The sequence below is a fragment of the Camelina sativa genome, chromosome 3 (genome assembly GCF_030686135.1).
Source record: "Camelina sativa cultivar CO46 ecotype springtype chromosome 3, ASM3068613v1".
Lineage (NCBI taxonomy): Eukaryota > Viridiplantae > Streptophyta > Magnoliopsida > Brassicales > Brassicaceae > Camelina > Camelina sativa.
Window position 1 is genome coordinate 8,192,775 of NC_141882.1, and position 23,261 is coordinate 8,216,035.

General features: G+C 34.1%; 3 protein-coding genes, 3 non-coding genes and 1 pseudogene across 8 annotated transcripts; 3 read left to right on the plus strand and 4 right to left on the minus strand.

Moving 5' to 3' along the window:
• Positions 1-529: 529 nt before the first annotated feature.
• On the plus strand, positions 530-3,548 carry LOC104776130 (GDSL esterase/lipase At1g20120-like). Of its 2 annotated transcripts, XM_087508697.1 has the most exons (5): positions 530-989; positions 1,291-1,421; positions 2,166-2,366; positions 2,884-3,139; positions 3,246-3,548. In XM_087508697.1, the coding sequence occupies exons 1-5, from the start codon at positions 626-628 to the stop codon at positions 3,437-3,439; spliced, it is 1,146 nt and encodes a 381-aa protein (XP_087364823.1). In that variant the 5' UTR covers positions 530-625; the 3' UTR covers positions 3,440-3,548. The 2 variants fall into 2 exon arrangements, with proteins under 2 accessions (XP_087364823.1, XP_087364824.1); XM_087508698.1 differs by lacking the exon at positions 3,246-3,548 and having other exon boundaries at positions 2,257-2,366; positions 2,884-3,051.
• A 2,443-nt stretch (positions 3,549-5,991) lies between these two features.
• Positions 5,992-6,789, plus strand: LOC104778796 (uncharacterized). The gene is made up of 2 exons (XR_015595370.1): positions 5,992-6,204; positions 6,386-6,789. It is a non-coding gene; the product is annotated as an uncharacterized LOC104778796 (transcript).
• A 68-nt stretch (positions 6,790-6,857) lies between these two features.
• On the minus strand, positions 6,858-10,308 carry LOC104776131 (subtilisin-like protease SBT5.1; annotated as a pseudogene). Its single transcript, XR_015595369.1, has 9 exons — positions 9,780-10,308; positions 9,431-9,695; positions 9,218-9,335; positions 8,604-9,117; positions 8,425-8,525; positions 8,103-8,345; positions 7,910-8,024; positions 7,567-7,777; positions 6,858-7,478 (listed from the first exon to the last, which is right to left on the minus strand). The product of XR_015595369.1 is annotated as a subtilisin-like protease SBT5.1 (transcript).
• Positions 10,309-11,075: 767 nt separating this feature from the next.
• On the minus strand, positions 11,076-14,288 carry LOC104776132 (CO(2)-response secreted protease). Its single transcript, XM_010500146.3, has 9 exons — positions 14,005-14,288; positions 13,643-13,896; positions 13,448-13,559; positions 12,843-13,356; positions 12,672-12,772; positions 12,307-12,549; positions 12,104-12,218; positions 11,824-12,034; positions 11,076-11,733 (listed from the first exon to the last, which is right to left on the minus strand). Exons 1-9 carry the CDS (start codon positions 14,187-14,189, stop codon positions 11,159-11,161), a joined length of 2,310 nt encoding a protein of 769 aa, XP_010498448.2. The 5' UTR covers positions 14,190-14,288; the 3' UTR covers positions 11,076-11,158.
• Positions 14,289-15,178: 890 nt separating this feature from the next.
• On the minus strand, positions 15,179-15,250 carry TRNAE-UUC (transfer RNA glutamic acid (anticodon UUC)). Its single transcript has one exon. It is a non-coding gene; the product is annotated as a tRNA-Glu (tRNA).
• A 2,588-nt stretch (positions 15,251-17,838) lies between these two features.
• TRNAE-UUC (transfer RNA glutamic acid (anticodon UUC)) lies at positions 17,839-17,910 on the minus strand. The gene has a single exon. It is a non-coding gene; the product is annotated as a tRNA-Glu (tRNA).
• Positions 17,911-21,299: 3,389 nt separating this feature from the next.
• LOC104776136 (UPF0496 protein At1g20180-like) lies at positions 21,300-22,936 on the plus strand. The gene is made up of 2 exons (XM_019241589.2): positions 21,300-21,482; positions 21,680-22,936. The coding sequence occupies exons 1-2, from the start codon at positions 21,425-21,427 to the stop codon at positions 22,801-22,803; spliced, it is 1,182 nt and encodes a 393-aa protein (XP_019097134.1). The 5' UTR covers positions 21,300-21,424; the 3' UTR covers positions 22,804-22,936.
• Positions 22,937-23,261: the final 325 nt, after the last annotated feature.

Genomic DNA, 23,261 nt, shown 5'->3' on the forward strand with positions numbered 1-23,261 from the left:
AGTAAAAAATTCAAAGAAATGCTCGCGCAGTTAAAGCTAAAAATTAGGAGGTTGAAATGTGTGATCAAAACGAGACACAATTAATTTCACACTCGGACGTCACGTACATCGCATGTCCAATGTATTTACTATTTTTATCATTCGATATTCAGACAAATTTTTCATTTAATTTTACATTATTTCAGTTATTAAAAATTTGGTCATTATGACGCAAAAATCAAAGATGAATCATACTATTGACTTATATATCGATAACAATCTAAAATATATGCTACAAGATAGTTTTTTCAGAGGAGATTTTAGTAAACCATATATGGGGCGTGAGAGAATATAATTAAGTTCGATTGACTTACGTTAGAAAACTGTTTTGGTTGAACAAAAAACAGAAGCAATACTGCTTTGGATCCTAACTAATCCTCATAACGTGTGATAAAAAGAAACCTTATGACATACGCAACTTAGACACGGCATAAAAATCGCATGTCCAAATAGAGATTAAGATGTACACTGTTACACATACACAGAATTAATGACATCATTAGTGGTATAAACACATGCAAATTAGTATCGTTTGTACATTTTTTCATCTACAAATTTTGTTAGAGGATTGTATAGGCATAGAACCATGAAACAACATAGGCTGATTTATTCCAGATTAATTGGATGTGTTTTCTTTCTTTTATTATCATTTTGTTTTTGTATCTTCTTCGTGACCACCACCCATTCCCAAGTGATCCACCACCGACGTCTACGGCCATGGCTACTGCCAGACTCAGGGCCAGGCCCACCACCCGACCCATCTCCGTCACCACCACATAACAAAACCACACCGGCAGTGTTCTTTTTTGGGGATTCGATCATAGATACGGGAAATAATAATAATCTAACAACAGAAATGAGATGTAATTTTCCTCCATATGGTATGAGTTTTCCATCCGGAGTTGCCACTGGTAGATTCAGCAACGGCAAGGTCGCTTCCGATTATATATGTTTGTACTCTCACTCTCTCTTTCCTCTTCCCTATATTGTGTCGATTGTATTATATATATTTTTTTCTTCTTTTATAACATATGATATAGTGACAAAAAATAATATTTTTGTTAGTTTCTTAAGCGAATAGAACTTACTCGATCCAAAAAGACAAAGTATAGTACGTATGATTTTGTTTTATAGTACGTATGATTGTGTTTGTTGATACTCTCGTAAACATTGTAGAAAAATATAAGACACAAAAAAATGAGTTGTTAGTTTTGCAGTAAAAAATAAATGATTTTACTTTAATTCTTGTAGCCGAATATTTGGGATTAAAACCAATAGTGCCGGCATATTTTGACCCCAATGTACACCTTGAAGACCTTCTCACCGGTGTATCATTTGCTTCAGGTGGTAGTGGCTATTACCCTTTGACACCCAAAATATCAGTAAGATGCAAAATAAGTCCCCTCTAGATTATATGTCTAAACTTTTATCCTAATCATCTGGGCAAAATATAATCAGAGAGTAAAGTCAATGTTGGACCAGTTGACATATTTTCAACGACATACAGTAAAACCTCTATAAATTAATAATGTTGGAACCATGATATTTTATTAATTTATAGTGATATTAATTTATCTATAAATTAATATTTATTATTTTATAGTTTAAATGAATAATTATTAATTTATAGATATATACTTTAATTGTTTAAATGTTTAAAATTATGAATTGAAACAATTTTAGCAAAAATAAATTAGACTTTAAGATGTTATCAGTTAAGAATTGAATTTGTAATGTTTAGAAAACATTATTGACAATAAATTATAAATACTCTATAAAACTATCAAAATAAAAATGGTACATATAGAAATTGAAATTTTTTAAAAAACTTAGCTATTTTTATGACATTGTATAGAGTATTCTCTATCATTATAGTTTGAAAAGACAACATAACAATTATTTATAGATATAAGTTTTAGAAGAAAATTCAGAATTTTAAAGCATATATCAACATATATATATATATTTACATGATTATTAATTTACAATATTATCGGGACCATATTTTACATAGAGATTTGAAAAAAAATATTATCTTATTATTTTATCAAATTTTGATATTTTTTACACTGACCCGACTTGGGACTAACAAAATTTATTAATTTATAGTGTTTATTAATTTATAGAGGTTTTACTGTACAACGAGAGTAAAGAGGTTAATAGGAAAAGAGAAGGCCGATCAACTTTTAGCCAAGGGCTTATCCGTTGTGGTTGCAGGCAGCAACGATTTGGTTATTACATATTACGGTCAAGGTGCTCAATGGCTCAAAGACGATGTTAACTACTATACTTCAAAGATGGCTAATTCTGCCGCAAGTTTTGTTATGGTACGTACCTTACATTTATGCTTTTCATCCATCTTTTATTTTTTCTGAAGTTCATAAATTTCACCAAAAGTTCGTTCAATTACTTTATCCCCTAACTAATAAGAATATAAGACAATTGACACCAACAACACAACAAAACAGGATTTGAAAAATTACATAATTTGGTAATATGTCCATTGATTTTCTAAGACTATATATATTATATGATTTATTGTAAGATAAGAAAATACTGAAAAGTGAAAACTATCATAATAACACAATTTTTAAGCAATGTATAACTCAATAAATTTAATTTAAAAAGTGACATATGTGGAAGTAAATTTAATAAATTAAGTCATGATTAATGTTTAATATGTGATGATGTACATACGTAAAGTATATAAACCGGATACTATATATGGTGTGTGTACATAAAGTTTGACAATCTTACTAAATTTCCCTTTCAAAATATTGCTCTACGGGCACTAACGTAATAAATTAATAACAATAACCTATGTATATGGATACAATTGAACAGCAATTATATGAATATGGAGCAAGACAAATAGCAGTGCTAGGAACACCACCACTTGGATGCGTACCATTACAAAGAACTCTAAAAGGAGGTCTTCGTAGAGATTGTGCTCAAGATATAAACTATGCTTCTCAGCTGTTCAACGCCAAACTCTCCATCACTTTGGACCAATTAGCAAAAACCCTACCAAATTCCAATATCATTTACATTGACATATACTCTGCTTTCAGTCACATCATAGAAAATTCAGCAGATTATGGTAAATATCGGACCGTGACTTTTTTTTATATAAGTACTAGTTTCATAGGATCATGTATATATATATATATATATATATATATAACTTGAGTTGAGAATCAATGCAGGGTTTGAAGAGATAAAGAAAGGTTGTTGTGGAACTGGATTTGTGGAAGCAGGTCCACTTTGCAATCGGTTCACTTCATTTCTGTGCTCCAATGTTTCTGCTTACATGTTTTGGGATGGTTTCCATCCAACCCAACGATTCTATAAAATCTTAACCAAGATACTTTTTGAGAAATACATCCACAAGTTAAATTGAGTAGTGAATCACTAACATTAATTGTATGTTTTTCTTTAAGCTCACGTAGTTATAATTGTATATATAATTTATTGTAGGTCACTATATTGGCCATCAATTGATGTTAAGAGAAAATTTCATCACTCTTCACATGGTTTGAATTTGAAAGATCAATCCATCACTATATATATATATATATATATATATATATATAATATGGACTATGGAGTAACAAGCAAGTATCTCGAAGTGAACATCAACAATAAGATAAAACCTCGTGTACTAGTACATTTTTCATTTTACTAATTAAAGATAAGATACTGATGCCTTGATGAGAATTCTATCACTGTTTACGTGGTTTCAAATATCAAATCCAAATCAATCAGTTCATTTTATTGATAGCTATTTTCCGGTACTGCTTTTTATTTAACGTCTAGATAATGATTACCTAGAAGACTCTGTCACTCTGTAACCAACTTGGTCAATCAATGCAGCCAAAGGCTTCCCGATGGCAAATTCATATACATCGATATGTATAACTCACTTCTTGAGGTCATTGATAATCCTAGCCAATATGGTAAGAAATTGATTAACACACGTTGATATATTATATACTGTATATGGTTGTTTTTTTGTTGTAGATAAAAACAAGGGTGCTAATTAATAAATTTTCTGGGTTATGCGACTGCCGGAGGGGTTTTACGAGATAGAGATGGTGTATGGTGCGGGGGTTTTGCGTTCAATATTGGGATATGTTCAGCATTGTTAGCGCAATTGTGGGGAGCATATTATGGACTCTGTATGGCTTGGGAATGTAATATTTGATGCGTGGAGTTGGGGGTGGATTCGGAGATGGTTGTTAGTTTTCTCACGACAAGGATAAGTGATTCTCATCCACTGTCCTTCCTAGTATGGTTGTGCTATGACTTTAATTCAAAGGACTGACTAGTCCGTATTACTCATATCTATAGAGAAGCTAACCGTATTGATGATGGGTTAGCCAACTGTGCATTTTCTTTACCGTTGTGTTTTAAATATTTAGATGTTTGTCCGGATGTTCTTAATGCTGAGCTGCTAGCGGATGAGACTGGAACTGCGTATCCATGCCACGTTCGATTGTAACTTGGTTTTTATTTTTAATAAAATATAGGAGACTTTCTCTTCTACCAAAAAAAATAATAATCAGGGTTTACAACGGCAAAACCATGTTGTTGCTCGGTGATGACTCCGATTCCATGTTTAAATTCGGGTGGTCACGTGTTTTGGGACTTCGCACATCCTGCTGAAAAGGCCTATAAAACTATTCTACCCAAGATCCTCAATACAATCCAAAGCAACCTCACTTAGTCACTAATTTTCCCTTTGTTTCTTATATTTAGACATAAGAACCGCCATTTTGTAGGTCTCTCTATTGCTTAGTTTGGTTGTTGATTATTTCATTTGCAATTTAGGTGCTTATTAGTTTACGAAACCAAGAAGAAAAAAAGCGTTTGTTTGCATATTATGTTCTGTAGGAAAGGACTACAAAAAGAAAAATGAATGCTATCTATTTTTAGTGGGGGAGCATTAGTTCATGAGCTATGTTTCTTGGTTATTGGACATCAGGACATGCATGTATCGACTCTTATAAGAATTGATGCAACCTAGTTATTTTATCATCAACTGCTCGGGGTAGATTTTCGGTTATGGTGATACATTGCCCGATCAACTAGAGAAAATTCATTTGTTTGAAGCAAATAAGAAGCAAATAAGATCTAACAACCATAATAACGATCATGAAACCTCGGGAACAGTTGTTCTCCGGATGGTCCTCAGGACCTCGCACGTAGAAACCGGCTGGCTACACTTCAGTTTAGTTTAGCACCATTAACACCTTGCTGCGTCTGAGCCAAATAAGAGATACAATAATGTCCACCTTAAAAGGGCAATATAGTTCTTACTCTTTTCCAGTATTTTTTTTGTTTGTTTAATGTTAAGATATAATGGTATTAACTTTTTTCCTTCTTATTAATGGTAGGAATCATTTAATTTTTGTTTATTTTTCAAACAAACATTATTTAATATCTATTTACACACAATTCAATCAATGAAAAAATAATCTGCATAATATAATTTGTTAAAAGTTAAAACTAATAAAAACCTAATTAATTTTGCATAGATTTGTGAGAAAATCATCTATTTTAAAACAAAAGAATTAACTTAAAAATCATTTATTACGTTGGTATTGATCACCTAATTTTTTTATATTTTTCTTTAATTCTCTGCAAAATACCTGATCACAATTCATAATAACACATAGATATTTTTTACCTACAAACGTGTAAAATACTAAAATTTGCTTAATTATAACTAAAACATAAAACCTTAGTCAATGATTCCTACACGTAGATAAACTGTTTTTTTTTTGTTCTGAACTCACAGATAGGCAAATATTTTCTGTTAAATTTTTTTTTTTTTTTTTTTTTTTTTTTTTTTTTTTTTTTTTTTACCATTGATATGATATGGAATACAGCTAAGGTCAAATTTTTTGGAGATAATAACTATTTACATATTTCTTTTTAATAATATTTCCTTTTTTTTTTTCTCACTTTGTTTAACTTTTTCCATTCATTAAAAGGGTTCCTAATTTTTTTTTACCAACAAGAAATTGGAATTGGTCAGATCTCTCTATAAAACAGGTGGAACCTTCAACCTCAATTCCCCAAAACCTCGAGAACGATGAGCTTAAGAATTGGGATACCGAATTCGTTAAAGTCGATCAGCCTACTCTCTTCGATCTTATTCTGGTTTGTGCTTGTTTCGATTTTGTTTTTGGTTTTGATGTTCTTTTGTATTAAGGTTTTTTTTTTTTTTTTGATTTGGGATTTAGGTTTGCCGACTCTGTTAGGGTTTATTTAAGTGTCTGTATTAGTTCTGTTGATTTTGAGTGATTGTTGTGTAACCCTTTGGGGTTTTTTTTTTTTGCAGGCTGCTAACTATCTGAACATCAGTGGACTTCTTGACCTTACGTGCCAGGCCGTGGCTGATCAGATGAAAGGCAAAACTCCAGACGAGATGCGTGCTCACTTCAACATCAAGAACGATTACACACCGGAGGAAGAAGAGGAGGTTCGCAATGAGAACAAGTGGGCGTTCGAGTGATTGGATTGGGACTTCCGGTGTTCCTCCTCTAGGACAACTTAGTCTTTAGTCTTTCTTCTTTCTTAGATTTGGATTTGTCTTTTTTTTTTTTTTTTTTTTTTTTTTTTTTTTTTTTTATATATCTTCTTTTGGTTTGGAGTTGTCTTTAGAATTCAAGATGGAAACCGAATGCTTTTGTTTCTTCTACTAACAAGATATATTGGTTTTTATGGAAAATATTTTAAGAGAAAGTGTTGGTCTTTGCTTAATATTATTATAACCTGCTTGCTATGGTTTGTCCTCCAATGGTGTCTTTGTCTTTATTCGAAGACATTGTGTGTTCTTATCTTTAGATATTAATCTTCGCGACTGGTTACAACGAATGGACTCCTTACGTTGTACATTCCATTAGACCATGTGATTGATCCAAATGCATCTTCTTTAATCGTGGAGGATGTAGTAGATGAGAAGATCACTTGGTAGCTAAGTTTATCTCCTATCTTTCTGAAGTGTAGTCTTCTTGGTATAACTCTAACTAGTAACCCTTCTGGTGCATCGATGCTCACAGTGTAGATAGTATCTACATCTCCAATGAGGCGTGATGCTACATTTGTCATTGTTCTGCTTACCGTTCTTCTTGCTTTACCATTGAAGTTTGATATTGAGATTGATGGGTAGTTGATGTTAGATATGTCTGCTCTGTTGCTTTGTTCTGGACAAACATAACCTTTTGGTATGCGCTTTGAGATTTTTCTGATCTGGGCTGAAGTATACCCAAAGTAGCAGAGAAAGTTCAGGTAATCCATGTGATTGGTTTCATAAACTAGTCCAGGGGAAGAAGGTCCAAATATAGTAACCTGCCCAGCACCAAATTCATAAGGTGTGGCCTTGGCTCTTGCTTCTGTAGTTATATGGGTTCCTGAGTTGGTCATTTGCACAGCTGCAGATAGAGTGTAAGAGTTGGGTTACAATGTGGCTCGACTGATATGTAATCCGTAACTAGTATCTACTCGATTTTGATTTCTCACATGTTGTCATGATGGCGGATCTGATTGCTGCAGGACTCCATGAAGGGTGTCTGGATTTGAGTCGAGCAGCAATCCCGGAGACATGGGGGCATGCCATTGAAGTTCCTGATTCAATGTTGAAGAATGGCGGTGGCTTTCCTTCTGGTGCAGCATTTATGTCACCTACTAACCACGATGCCAGTATGTTGACCCCAGGCGCTGCAATATCAGGCTGTAACAGGTTTCTCATGGAGTTAATTCATTGAAAATGAACTGTTTATATCAATTTATTTTTTAGAAGATTCTGTGAAATTCTCTGTGGAGATCATCTTATTATTTATGGTGAATCTAAGGGCTTACATACCTTGAGGATGCTTCTTGTAAGCAAGAAAGGTCCTCTTGATGAGAAGGATGGTATGGATGGTGCTAAGATATGTCCTGTTCGTGATCTTGTAGGCATGATCGTTGCAATTGGTTCTCTACAATGTGGATTTTGATATGTTAGTGTGTTTTTTTAAAGCAATCTCTTGTGAGAAATTAGACATCTTACTTTTTACCTTGTTGAATTTATGTAGGATATGATTCGCATCCCGTCCTTTTGTTTTACTGTTGTCACTAAAAACGAAGGATCAATATAAGACAGATCCAGTGCCTCCTCGCCAATAAGTACCATACTAGCACCTCCAAGTCTCTTAACCTCTTCGCTTTTCCACTGGATCACCTGGTTACCAAAATCACTATCGCACACAACAATCTTTCCCTTAACAATGGTTTGGTTCATTGTATCAGGTGCACAATTCCTGAAGAGTTGCAGTTATGTTGGCTTGTTAGTATAGATATAAAAAAAGTTACTCTATAATGTTAAGATGCAATTGTTACCTAGCAGCTTCCTCATTAGCATCTGTCTTCTTGGCTGATCGTGCGTGTATAAGTGGGTTAGCCTGGGAACCATCTATATTAGCAATATTTATTCCAGACCCCTGCAAAAAAAATTGTTTAAGTACAATTAGAATGTTAAATGGATGGAGATTTATCAGTTTCTGTCATTTCCTTAATACCTCAATTAATCTGCTTGTATCTCCTCCCAGAAGAATGTTGGAATCAAAGCCACGGTCAATAGTGCTAGCAGCAACAGTGATCATCCATGGAGCAGCATTAACCACACTTTGACTCGATGGGCCAGAATTTCCTGCGGAGCAAACGACAGTGATCCCTCTTTCCACGGCATGAAATGACCCGATGGCAAGCGGATCTTCAAGTAAATTATTTGGCCATAAGCCCATTGATACTGATATGACATCAACTCCATCTGCGATCGCATCATCAAATGCAGCTAGAATGCTGGAGCCACGACAGCCCAGAAGTGAGCACGCTCTATACATAGCTATTCTTGAATTTGGTGAACCTCCTCTCATAATCCCACTTGCCAGGCCGTAGTAGGATGCATCAGAGATTATATTCCCTGCTGCTATGGATGCCACATGTGTCCCATGCCCCAAGAAGTCTCGTGGTGTCTCATAATCAGGGTCTAAGAAGAATGACGAATTGTAATACCTTGCTCCTATTAGTTTTCTGTTTATGCAGCAACGTTTAAAATAAGTCCACGGTGGTAAGTTCTAACATAGTATATGGCATATTTACATGTGTGCTACTTTCTTCATGTTCCGTTTACCTATTGCAACGTAAAGAACCAGGCTGTGTCTTCTTCCCTCTCATGCAAGTGCCCTTCCATCTCTCTGGGACTGGACCCATGCGCCTGTCGTCAAAGCTCTGTGCCTCGGGCCAGATTCCTGTTTTCTTTTTCAGAATATAATGCATTGAGTGTTTGTTTCACTGGAAGTCAAGAAAAGCGCATACAAACATTTCATTGTTTCATACTGTTCACCTGAATCAACGAAGCCGATAATGGTGTCTCCTTCATGCACGTCCAATTCTTGTTGATAGTTCATTTCAGAGAAGTAAGTCTCTCTTTGATAACTTTCTTGCACCAAAAATCCCATGAGCGAGTTGTGTGGAGCTGTAACATCTGATCAGGGAAGACAGATACTACTCCCGGTTGCTTGGCCATGAGGTGTGCTTCATCTTCTGATAAATGGGCTGCAAATCCAGAGAATCCATTTTTGTATCTGTGCATGGGGGTTTTACCGCTCCTGATATATGTAAGATACTGTCTTAATATTTGTAATATATGAATCATGGTTAGAAAATCAAAGAGTTATGGATTTAGTTATCACCGCTTTAACATTGAGCTCAGAAGTTCAACATGGTCATTGTCTGTTGAGCCATCAGAGGATGCTGCTCCCATGTATATGATATAATCTCCTGATTTACTTGTTTCAGAATTGCAGTTATGGATAACAGATAGAAAAAGATACATCACGAAGATGATGGTGACAGTGGGGCATCTCCTCATTGCTGAACTACAAGAAACAAGACAAGAATGTTTCGAGTTTCCTTATAACTCTTGCTTTATGTTTCCACGTTAAAATCTGTGAGAATTTCTTTATAGTCACTATCACAAACATATATAATATCATAAGTGTTAGGTTAGCTTTTGTGCATTGCCTATTTTAGTGGGGGGAGTGAATGTATTTCATTTCACACACCTAGTCATGCATGCCCTTTGTGTGAAAGCAAGATTGCCTGACTTCCAGGAGACTTTTTCTGCATGGATAGACTATGTACAATGAGGGTGTTGAATAAAATTTTCAATTGTTTAATTCATGCAATGGACATGCTGATTTAAAAAAAAAAAATCATATGTGTATTAAACTGAGTTGAATAGATTCAACTGGTTGAATCTGAAGAAAACGGACCTACATTAACATGTGGCAAAGTATAAGAAAAAAAAATGGTGAATGGGTTGTATCCAATTGCTTTTTGTGAACTTTTATTTCATCCTAATTATTTTAGCTCAATTATTTTATATTAATTTATTTATTTTATAAAATAAAAAACTATACCAAAACTCATCATTTAAAAAATCTATAAATAGAGACTAGTCTTGTTTTATTTGGACATAGAAAAAACATCAATTTTCATTAGAATTTCCTATTTTCCTTGGACTAATTATAAATTACAATAGAAAATAAATTTATATAAAAATTATTTTAAATTATATTAGTTGAGTTTTAATAGATAATCGTTATTAAATATGTAATCATAAACAAAATAAAAATATGTAAATATAATTTAGTGGAGTAAGGTGTTGAATTTTATTAAATAAAACTATTGTAGATGATAAAATTTGAATAAGTGTTGAATTATGAAGTAGAGGATAGAAGATGATGTAGAGTGTTAAAAGGTAAAAAAGAGGGTGTTGAAAAAGTGAACCAATGTAGATAGTCTTAACAAGGCTGGTAACTGTAACTTAGTACTCCAGATTGGTGAGCTAAAGACTTTTGATGAAAAGACTTGTTGTTGTTCTGCTTTTATATGCAAAAGTTTACTTAGTTTTACATGTCACAAAACCAATGTTTGGGACTGTTTCCTGCTAAATAGTTTGATCTACTTGAGCTATCATCATTTCATTTATCAAGAAAAGGTGTAGTTTGTTTTGCTTTGATTTTAAGTTTTATTATTACATATTCATACTGAACTTTATACCATTTACTCAGTTTGTGCGGCTACTCTCGCTACTAATCACAATTGGGCTTCTGACCTTGTACTTGGCGTTAGACCAAGTTAGAGCCCCAAATACATCTTGCTTAAGTGAAGCTGTAGCAGACACTATCACCTGGTATGTCAACTTCTCACCATTTTTTGTAAATTGGAGTTTTTCTGGCGTCACTTGAATATTAAACCCTTGTGGTGTTTCCACGCTGACTGTATAAATAGCCACGCCATCTCCACCAACATTGGTCACTGTCCTTGTAACTGTTATATTCCCATTTCCTTTGAATCCAGAGATTCCAATTGACGGGTAATTGATGGTTGAGATTAAGTCTAAGTTGGAATCTGCAGGGCAAGTAAAATTCACAGGAAGTGCTTTTGACATAGTCTTGATTGTGGTTACGTTGTATCCATAGTAACATAGAAAGTTCAGGTAGTCAGTTTCAGTTGTCTCGTATACTAGTCCTGGTTGCATTGATGCTGTTGAGCTTAGTTCCCCTGCTCCAGAGTCATAAGGCGTGGCTGCTGCACCAGTTTCTGTTGTTATAAGACCTTTGTCGTTGTTTGCTTGAGTTGCTGTGAATGTGACCGTCAAAGAATGATTGTTACAAAAAAATCCATATTTGCATGCCATAATCACAAGATATGCAATGAAGGGGAGTTAACCTGTTGTCATAATTGCTGATTTTATCGCAGATGGACCCCATGTGGGATGTTGTGATTTGATGAGAGATGCAACCGCTGTTACGTGAGGAGCTGCCATGGAAGTTCCTGATATGACGTTATACTGAGAAGCCGGCTTGCCTTCTAGTGAAATGGCTGAGTCGTTTCCTGTCCACGCAGCGAGTATTGCGACTCCTGGTGCTGTAATGTCAGGCTGAAGATAGAGGTAAGTAGATGCTTCTAATCAGGTAAAAACTAAACAAGGCACATGCTTTTGGATTACTTTGAGAATGCTTCTTGTGAGACTTGAAGGTCCTCTGGAAGAGAAATATGCAACAGTTGGTGCGGGTGTGAACTTCTCAACTGTTACAGTTGGAAGAATTGTGGCCACGGGATCTCTGCGACACAAGTCAAAAGGTTTTAATTCATTAGCTCTATACTGACTAAGATAGTTCATAGAAATTTTTGAGATAGCTTATTAAGTACTTGGTTGAGTTGAGATAGGAGAAGATCTCAGCTGCTTCCTTTGAGTCAATTACAGTTGTAGGAAAAGCGCCATAAGTGCTAGCAACTGCTCTAGTTCTGTCATCTACAAAGACGCAACCAATACCTCCTTTGCTTTTCACCTCTTCTCTAGCTGATGATGCATAATATGATCCACCAACGTTCTCGCATAACACAACTTTCCCTTTTACCTTCTCTTGATCTAGAGAACCATAGTCACAGGCCCTGAAAAGCCAATGATTTATGAAGACAGAAAAAGGTTAGCTTCCTTATCCTTTGTGATTATTCTTTATAAGAATCTAAAACAAGCTCAAGGTATTGTATTTGAATTCACCAATATTATTTACCTGGCTTCTCCTTCTGATGCATCAGCGTTCTTAGCAAACTTGCCATGAATCAGAGGATACACAGGAGATTTACTAGCGTTTGAAAAGTGTATACCTTCACCCTGAAAATCAATAAATGTTCATTTTGGCAAACCAGATAATATAATGTTATGGGTGTATTATGTGTATTACCTTGATGACTTTATTGCCGCCTAGCACAACATCAGACTCAAAGTCCCTATCAATGGTGTTGGCAGCGACGGTCATTATCCAAGGTGCAGTATTGGTAACTGTACCGCCATCAGGCCCATCATTACCTGCAGAGCAGATAACCAAGATTCCTTGCTCCATCGCGTGAAAAGCTCCTATGGCGATAGGATCAGTGTTCAGGTCGATGCGAGCGTATGCTGGAGCTCCGAGGGACAGAGATAGAACATCAACTCCATCCCCTATTGCATCATCGAAAGCAGCTAGGATAGAAGAGCCTGTGCATCCCCCGGGATTGCATACTTTGTACATAGCAATCCTTGCATTTGGTGAACCTCCCTTTGCGGTCCCGGAAGCTACACCGTAGTAGGACGCGTTCTCCACTGCTGATCCAGCTATGGTGGAGGACACATGAGAACCATGACCGATCACATCCCTTGTGGTATCGTATTCTGAATCATCCTCAGGATTTTTGTAATATCTTGCTCCAATGATCTTTCTGCATAAAAAAAAAAAAAAAAAAATGTGTAGTCTTCAAAAAAAAGTTGGTAATATTTAGCTTGGTTTTTGAAGGTTGTGAAAATTGTAACCTGTTACAGTTAGTAGACTTGAAGTCCTTTGCTTCCATGCATGTACCTTTCCACCGAGACGGAATTGGACCCAAGTCTTTGTCGTTGAAGCTTTCTGATTCTGGCCATATCCCTGTTTGTTTGTTTTCATTGTGTGAAACTCATATTTGGTTTTGTTTATTAATTGACAGCCAAAACAGGAGTGAAATGCCTTACCAGTGTCCAGAATGCCGACAATGCTATCATATGATCCATCTGCGGTTGTTGAAGGTGGACCGGAGTCGATCTTTACTGATGTTTGGTACTTGAGAAAGTCCCATGAATGAGTTGTGTGTAGCTGGAAGTTTGGATCAGGAAAAACCGAAACCACTCCCGGTTTTTTGGCTATGACTTTGGCCTCTTCTGCTGTCATATGAGCTGCAAAACCCGTGAAGCCATGCTTATATGTGTGGACGAGATCGTTCGCTCTCCTACAACAACAAACCATAAAAAGGCCTCAGAATCCACAAAACAAAACTTTGTGCAAGTATCAATGTATATTTTTCACTACATGTAAAGAGTGTATCAGTATATCCAACCTTTTAAACATGGTATTTATGAGTATCTGAGCTCTATAAGCGTTTGCGGCAGAGGAAGCTGTTCCCATGTAGACGATGTAAATCCCATCACCATTTCTTGATCCTGCTTCCGTTTCTGTCGTAAACAAGATACATAAGAGATATAGAAATAATAAAAAGGGTGTGAAGAAGGTAAAGGGTTTCATGTTTTTGTAGTTTACTAGCCACTTAAGGACTTGTACACTGACCACAAAACTCAAGAAGAGGGTATTTATAATGGTTGAGTGATTGTTGGAAACTAAAGATAGAGCAAAAGAATCAATTAATGCTTGAGTTGCTTATCCCACTTTGAAGAATTGGTGGGTTTCTGAATTGGGCAAAAAGTGGAGATAGAATAGGCTAGTGATCCGACCACTATCTTCTGTTCGAGTCATTACATCACAACACTCAGCATGTTTTTCTTTTTCCTTCTTTCCGAGGTTCCAAAGACTTTGAACAGAATGTTTAAGATAAGCCATTTATTAGATGGTGAAGGAGTGTCCACTAACTAAAGGATTTTTTATCAGGACTTCACAAAATCTGAAAAAGTTCTTCATTAGCGCTACGTATGAAATTATTATATAATGGCCAAATATTACTTATATAATCATAAATAAATAATTAAACAATTCTATAATTACGTTAAACATGTTTTTAAATCAAAGAAAATTGGGTCCATGGATGAAACTCACAAAGGATTGGTTGAGTAGCCAATAAAAGGAGAGGGTGGTGCGGGTCTGCAGAGTGCATTAACCAGAATTGGCATTTACATTCCACTCTTATGGAATCTTGGTAAATCCATATAGCATGCTTGTAGGCTTTGTACTTAAACTAATGTATAGTCGAGATCATGTCAAAATCTTATATATTTAGCAACCTACAAAGAAAAATAGAATTATAAAAATTGCCGACCACTTTTAGTGGCTCAGAGTGGAGTGCACTCGTGCTACTCTTGGAAAGTATGTATTATCAATATGAGTCACACACATATGCTAATGCTATCGCATGATCTAATTTAAGTAAGAAAATAATATATATAGAGAAAATAGAGATTGTGATTAAATTTTTAGAACAATGATTAATGAAGAAAGCATAAGATATAACTAAACAAAAGTCTTTTAAAGCCCAAATAAAATTCCCATAAAAAGTTAAAAAGCTCCGATGCCGGGAATCGAACCCGGGTCTCCTGGGTGAAAGCCAGATATCCTAACCGCTGGACGACATCGGATATATGTAAGTTTTGAAATGTTAAAAATATATTGATTAGTCTATACTACATAGAGATGGTCTGAGATTTATGTCAGACGGTGAAGCCGAGGTGTGGTGAAGGTTTTTTTTTTGACCTCGTGAGGTGAAGATTTTATTACCATCTTCTGGAATTACATATACTTGAACCAACTATATATATGTATTATTAGACCATAGTCATACAAAAAAGATTTTATTATAATTATTAAAAATCAATCCAAATTAGCTTATATTTATATGATCAAAATTTAATTTTTACATCAAACAATAATATTTTAAGTAGAATAAAAATCTCAAATTTGAGACTGAGGCATTATATGGTATTAATTTGATCTAAGAAGCCATATCACATTTGCTAAACTAGATAATTCCATTGTCTTAATTTAGGAAAAAAGATGGCTAACTACACCAAGTATAGGAGAATACATGGTCACACATACCAAGTATATTATTGTATCCTCAACTACAAGGAGTATATGTATTACATGACCACATGCATGAACTATATGACGTTATGTGGTCAACACCATAAACATACATTCTAGTACACCGGTCGACTGACTCCAGCGAAGACTGATGTTGACTCCGGTGTTACCAAAAAAATGTATTAATTTTTTTCTATTAAAAATCAAAAATAAGAAATATTAAATATAAACATTTTTGTTTTTCATGATTAAAAAATATATTCAATTCAATATCTAATATTTTTATATATCTCTAATATGTATTCATTCTTTAATTAGTTAATTTTTATTTTTAAAGCTAAATTAATGATTAAATAAAAATCATTAATAATTATTTTCAATATATCTATATATATATATAAATCTTTGATAATATCTTAATATATAAAAGATAAACATACAAAAAATTGATTTTTAGCTAAACAATATAGAGGGTATGTTTGCAAAAGAGTATAAAATAAGAATATTTTTGCAAATACCTTTATATTACATCTTAAAAATAATTATCAATGATTTTTATTTAACTATTAGTTTATCTTTAAAAATAAAAATTAACTAATTATAAGAATGAATACATTAGAGATATATTAAAATATTAAGATATTGAATTGAATATGTTTTTAATCATGAAAAATTATTAATGATTTAATATAATTGAAAAAAAAAATTGAATACAATTTTTTAGTCAACGGCGGTCTTCGCCGGAGTCAGTCGATCGGTGTACCGGATTGTATGTCTATGGTGTTGACCACATAACGTCATATAGTTCATGCATGTGGCCATGTAATACATATAGTTCATGTAGTTGAATATACAATAGTATAATTGGTATGTATGACTATGTTTTCTCTTATACTTCGTGTTGGTACCTATCTTTTTCCCTTATTTTATACTATGATAAGTAAGAGCAAGTAATGATTCTTAATCAAACTGCTACTTTCAAAATTAAGAAATTTTCTATATTATCTTTAAAACATAATTTTCCAAAAATATTAATTACTTGCAAAATTTTTTAAAACATTGACTTACATTAACAAACAAATTCAATATGTTTTCGAAGAACAAAAAAAAAGTTATAGTTACAACCATCGACATGCATTTTTCAAGAATCATCATTGCAACTTTAACAAAGTAATACTTATATTTTTGTGTAGATATGTATTATTCTTATAAACCTAACATGATTGTATGACAATAAAATCAAATAAATACCATAATATAATCCTTAAACATTAATCCATGTACATAAATTAACTTCTCATATTGTTACCATCTATTGAATATTTCTATTAACAATTTTAGGATATAACCGTTTGTGACGCTTATAATTGGGTGAAGGAGTGTCCATTAGAGGATTCTTGATCGGGACTACAGCAGAACCTCTATAAATTAATAAGGTCGGGACCATGAAATTTTATTAATTTATAGATGTTTTAATTTATCGATAAATTAATAATTATTAATCTATTGATAAATTAATAAAATATTAATTTATGAAGATGATTTTTTATTAGAAATTCAGAGTTTAGAAGAAATTGTTGCTACTGTTTTTCAAGGTGATGATAAAGTTGAAAAATATATGACGATACCTTTAGAAGCAGTTACACATAAGGAAGCAATTATCGCGTCAAGAACTCTCTACAATTTTTGGATGCGATTTGAGAAGACAACACCAAAAGTTTTTGATGCAGTCAGAAAGATTAGAGATGCTCTCCAACAAGAATGCAAATTCAAGAACAAACAAACAACAATATATTCATATTTCACTAAATATTCTTAGATATATATATATATATATATATACTATTTTATTTGATTATTAATTTATGATATTGATGGGACCATATTTTTACATGAGATTTTTTAAAAAGTTATTAATTTATTATTTTATCGAATAATGTTTAAAATTACACTAGTCCCAACTTGGGACCGGAGAAATTTATTAATTTATAGAGGTTATTAATTTACCGAGTATTAATTTATAGATGTTCTACTGTATAAGTAAATCAGAAAGTTCTTAACTAATGCTTTCAAGGGCAAGTACAAAATTATTATTCATAAAATGCCAAAAATATGCCATAGATAAATATAATAACCTTTTGTACTCCGATGCAGGGAATCGAACCCGGGTCTCCTGGGTGAAAGCCAGATATCCTAACCGCTGGACGACATCGGATTTGTTATAGTTGCGAATTTAGTGATATACTGATTAAATGAACCTTAATCCTACACTTTCTTCGTTCGACTTTTATCAAAATCATATATTAGTAAATACGTAGAAATTATGTGAGATAAAGTTTATGTAATACGTACGGTGAAGCAGACGTGTAGTGAATAATTTATGAATATCGTCTGGAATTAGATATACTTAAAACACCAAATATATGTATACTAAGGTTACGGTAATTAGTAGAAATATAACATTAAATACTACCACTGTAAGAAAACACACGATTTGTTCTATGATTACACAAGGTTCATGAAACTTTCTTATTAGAAAGTTCCTGGAGGTTGATGCGGGTCTAGCTTCGGTAAACCTTCACGCCCTGGACTATCGAGTAACTCTTCGAGAGTAAGATTGTTGAGACGTGTAGAAGCTCCTGTAGAAGACGAACGAGCGAGTGGAGACTCCTCTTGATTCCCATTAGAGGGTGAAGGAGAAGGAGTATGATAAGACGGTGTCTGAGGTAGTGGATGCGAGATTGAACGACGAGAATTAGAACCAGTTGGAGTCTGTGTACGGTTAGAACCGGTGGGAGCAGGTACACCTGATCAGACAGGAACCTTGTGTAATCGTTGCCATTAAACATCTATAAAAAAAAACAAAATCAATTTAATCAGATCTAAGAGAAATTAGAAACAATCAGGGTTAATAGATTATATTAGGATTGATAGATGCAATTACGGTTAATATATGAAATTAGGGTTCATAGATGAAATTAGGGTTAATAGATTAAATTAGGCTAAATAGATTGAAATTAGGGTTAATAGATTAAATTAGGGTTAATTGAAGAGATTAGGGTTTATTGAAGAGATTCGATTTTGACGAGATAGAAACAAAGACGAAGAGATATTAGAGTTAATACCTTGACGGAGAAGACGAAGGTTGGATGGAGACGGCTAAGGTTCGACGGAGACAGCTACGATTTACCGGAGAAGACGAAGAAGGGCGGCTCCGGTTTGTCAGAGAAGACGAAGAAGAAAGAGAGATTAGGGGCTGAGAGGATGAAGAAGAGAAATTAGGGTTTGGGTGAATGAGTTTGAGCTTCGCTCAAACCACAGCTCGATGGCATATATAAATATTTTGTGCCCTCGTAACTCCCTTGCAGATATTGCGACGGAATAACTAGGAACCGACAAACTGACCAATCAAAATACACCAACTTTGCGAGGGATTAGCGTGGCCCCATCGCACATCCCTCGCAAAAAAGATGCAACAACTGACAAACTTACCAATCAAAATACACCAATTTTGCGAGGGATTAGCGTGGCTCCATCGCACATCCCTCGCAAAAAAGATTAAACAACCGACAAACTGACCAATTAAATACACCAGCTTTGCGAGGGATTAGCGATGGATTTGCAAGGTCCAATAAGAAATCCGTCGCAAATCCCTCGCACCTTTATAATCAAATTCATTTTATATACCAAGATCATCCTCATTAAAATGTACTCAATCAAAAGCTAAAGAAAGTTTTCCTATGCTTTCAAAATTATTAATCCAATATTATTAGTTTGCTAATCCAATATTATTATATACAAATAGTTTGCTATGTGTAGATAAAATTAAAGTAGGTTCATATTTGCATGTAAAAGATCAAATGTTGGTTACTAAAGTAGGTTCAAATTAAAGTAGATAAATTAGTTTACTAAGTTCAGATTTTCCTATGCTTTGGATGCAATGTTGTTTAGTAATGCTCTTCTTTAATTTGCATGTAAAAGATCAATTTGCGAGGGAACCGTGAGGCTTTAGCGAGGAATAAGCTCAGTGTATCGCACATCCCTTGCAAATTGCGAGGGATCTGCTGAGGGTTTTGCGGGTCTTCTCGAACATCACCGCATATCCCTCTCAAGTGTATATATTCTTTTGCATTAACTTTATTTTCTTAATGATACAATCTCTATTAATTTCATGTTTTTCCTATGTTTTGGAAAGTTCATTGTTCATATAGTTGGTGATTAGTGGACTATGGACTCTACATTGCAATTGTTGATCAAAACACTTTAACATTTGGTCATATCTATGTTCATAATGAAAGTAAATCACATCTTGATTTATATATATCTTATATGTTTTCTTCACACATGTTGATTCATCTCAAATATTTTTTTGTCTTTTGATGTTTACTAGGAACTTCACTTCAGAATTAAACCTAAAATTCAAACCCTAAGCTCAAACCCTAAACCCTAAACCCATAATGACCTCACAAATCTGTTGCTACTTCCTCGCAAATTTGCTACAGATTATTTGACTCGCAAATTCGTCGCAAATTTGCGAGGACATTTGTCCGTGCAGGTTTCCGTCGCAAACCACGTGTTGTTTTATAGTGTACAATGCCGTGAAATGTCTAAATACTGTTCTTGAAAACATCATATATGTATCTATATTACTATAGTCAGTATATGATTATTAAGAAGTAACAATATTAAACTCCATACTGGTAATCATAACATGTATAATGTACTTAATTATGCTGCAGAAATGGTCAATGCCTAACAGACAACATTACAAATTATAAAAACAAAAGAAAAAGAAAAGCATTAATTAATATATTTTTTTTTTATTATTCAACCAAACGTTTATACACATTTACAAATTACACGTTCAAGAGTAACAAAGTACTTAGTCAGTAAGTATCATAACATATTAACATTCCACATGCATCCTCATGGAAAATTAAAGCTAAAAATTTAAATGAAAACAAGTGCTGAAGTGCATGATTAGTCGTCATTGTCATACCAAAACGTCAGATATTTCAAGTACATGCAGTTTAAAGAAAGAGGGATGACTTGTGTTTTTTTCTTGGATACTTTGACCCAATCATACTACAAAAGATATATTACCAACAGAAAAAAAAAAAAAAAAAAAAAGAAAAAAAAAAAAAAGAAGATAACACTGAAATGAGAGAGGTTTACGTGGCAATAACTCGTTTTGTGGTAACGTACGAGGAACTCCATCCATACTAATTTCCTCATAACATAACGAATTATTTATTTTAAATTTAATTAAATTTCTTTAATAGAATCTCTCACTAATCAATCAATTGAAAAAGAAAAAAAAAACTCAAAAAGAAAGACAACGAAGGTAAAACCGTAAAAGGAAACTTCTTCTCCAAACTAACAAGTCATCTCGACCCCAAGAACACAACACGTGTACCATTCTCTAACTTGCGCCAAAAGCCATCGTTCACAAATCTCTTTGAGCGGTGCTAACGTCCACCATCTCTCTAGCTGTCGCTTCTCAATCTTCTCTTCCTTCTCCTTTGTTTCTTCTTTCTCTCTCTCTCTCTATCTTTGTCCAACCAATCATTCCTATATATACGTTTCAGGATATATTTCTAATTTTAATCAAATATATAATTTATAACTAGCCGACATACAAAATAAGACGGAAGTATATAAAGAAGCTACAAGCTTGTCAATTGTTTACCTAAATCGCCTCTCGTCTTTGAGTTCCCATCGAACAGAAGATGATGAAAATGAAGAGTTTTCTTGGTTCTAGATTATATTCTTCCTCTACAAGAAAAGGTTAGTTTTCAAGAAATTTTTTAGAAGTTTGAATGATTTGGCTTCTCTTCTTCTCTTAACTAATTCTTGAATGTTTTTTTTAGAAATAATGTTGTGATATTCTGTAACCAGAGATGGTTTTTTTTTTTTTTTCCATTTTTTGGAGGAAACAATTCTGAAAATATCTGTCAATTGTTTTTGTTTTGTCAATGGAGCAGGAAAGTCCGAGAAGGAATGTTGTCGTAGCTTGACGTCGAAGCTAAGTGTTAATGAAGAGTACAAGGAAGCATTCAGAACGAACTCCTACTTAGAGATTCGGACAAAAGCAGAAGATCAATTAGGCGTTACATCCTGTAGCAAACTCTCTTCTTCTTCTTCGCCTTCTTCTTCGTCTTCTTCCCCTTCATCTTCAGATCTTAGCTTCCATTCACACTTCACCGATTATTTGCTCGACCCTCCTCAAGATACACTCGATGCTCTGATGCAAGACTCGAGTTTCAATGATCTTCTAGTTAAATTCTTCGCCTTTAGCTCCGAAGCGTGCGACGTGTGTGAGTCTCTCCTTCAATCCATCCAACGAATCAAGATCAATCACAACAAAATCAAAAGAATTATCACGATTGGGAAAAGGGTTTGTAACGGTGCTAAAACCACGGAATATAGCCATGAACAGCTCTGCGCTTTAATATTTCAAGAGCTTTCTAGATTTGCAGCGCTCAAGAACCCTTTGTGTTGTATGATCAACGAAGCTCGGTTTGGTATAGTTCACGATGCAAACTCGGATTTGCTCGAAAAATTGACAACCAAAAGGAGAAGAATCAAAAGAAAAGTCAGGTTCTTGAGTTTCTGCAAGAAGCTAGGAGGTTATAGCCTAGTGATTTCTCATAGCGCTATTGTCATTACATTACTAATAATAGCTCTTCACAGCATTCTGGGTGCTTTAGCAGCTCCTGCGTTGCTCGGTTTATGTTCTTTGGTTCTTTTGAGGAAGAAAAAAGCAAAGAGAAGCATGCATAAGAGCAAGAGAGATACAACGCTAGAGAGGCTCGGGACACAAATCGACATAGCAGCTAAAGGAATGTTCATATTGATAAACGATTTGGATACATTGAGTAGACTTGCCGGGAGATTATGCGATGAGATAGAGCATAGGAAAACCGTGGCTGCGATGTGCGCAAAGAGTAGGAAGATTGAAGTGCTAAAGGAAGCATTGAGGGAGTTTAGTGCACATGAAGAAAGATTCTCAGATCAATTGCAAGAGCTTGAAGAACATCTCTACCTCTGTTTCATCACTATTAACAGATCAAGAAGGCTAGTGTTAGCGCAAATCACGGGAAACTAGTTCTTGATTCTTTGATTCTTTTGGTTCATCAAAATAATATATATACTTTTGTAGGGTTTATGAATTACGTATTACTTTTGTAGGGTTTATGGATTACCTATTATTGAAATATATTAAAAAAATGTTATAAGAATATCTCTCAAAGTTTTTTTTAATGATTCAAATGAAATTGAGGCGTATTCTTTTTTTTTTTGTTTAATATGTTCTTTGATCTTGATTCAATCTTCTAAGTCTTTGAATTATCATCGAGTTATATACTTTTGGTTTGAATTCTAATGTTTTTGAATTTTTGGTCCTAATAATGTTGAAAATGTATGTTAACATCGTTAATAGTTGAGCCAATAAATAAATTGCTCACAAGGAAAGTGATCACTAATCGGTTACGAAATTTCAAAGGTAACCATCATCCATTAACTTTACAAAATCTAGGACGGTACTGTAATATTGGTTCAATGGTT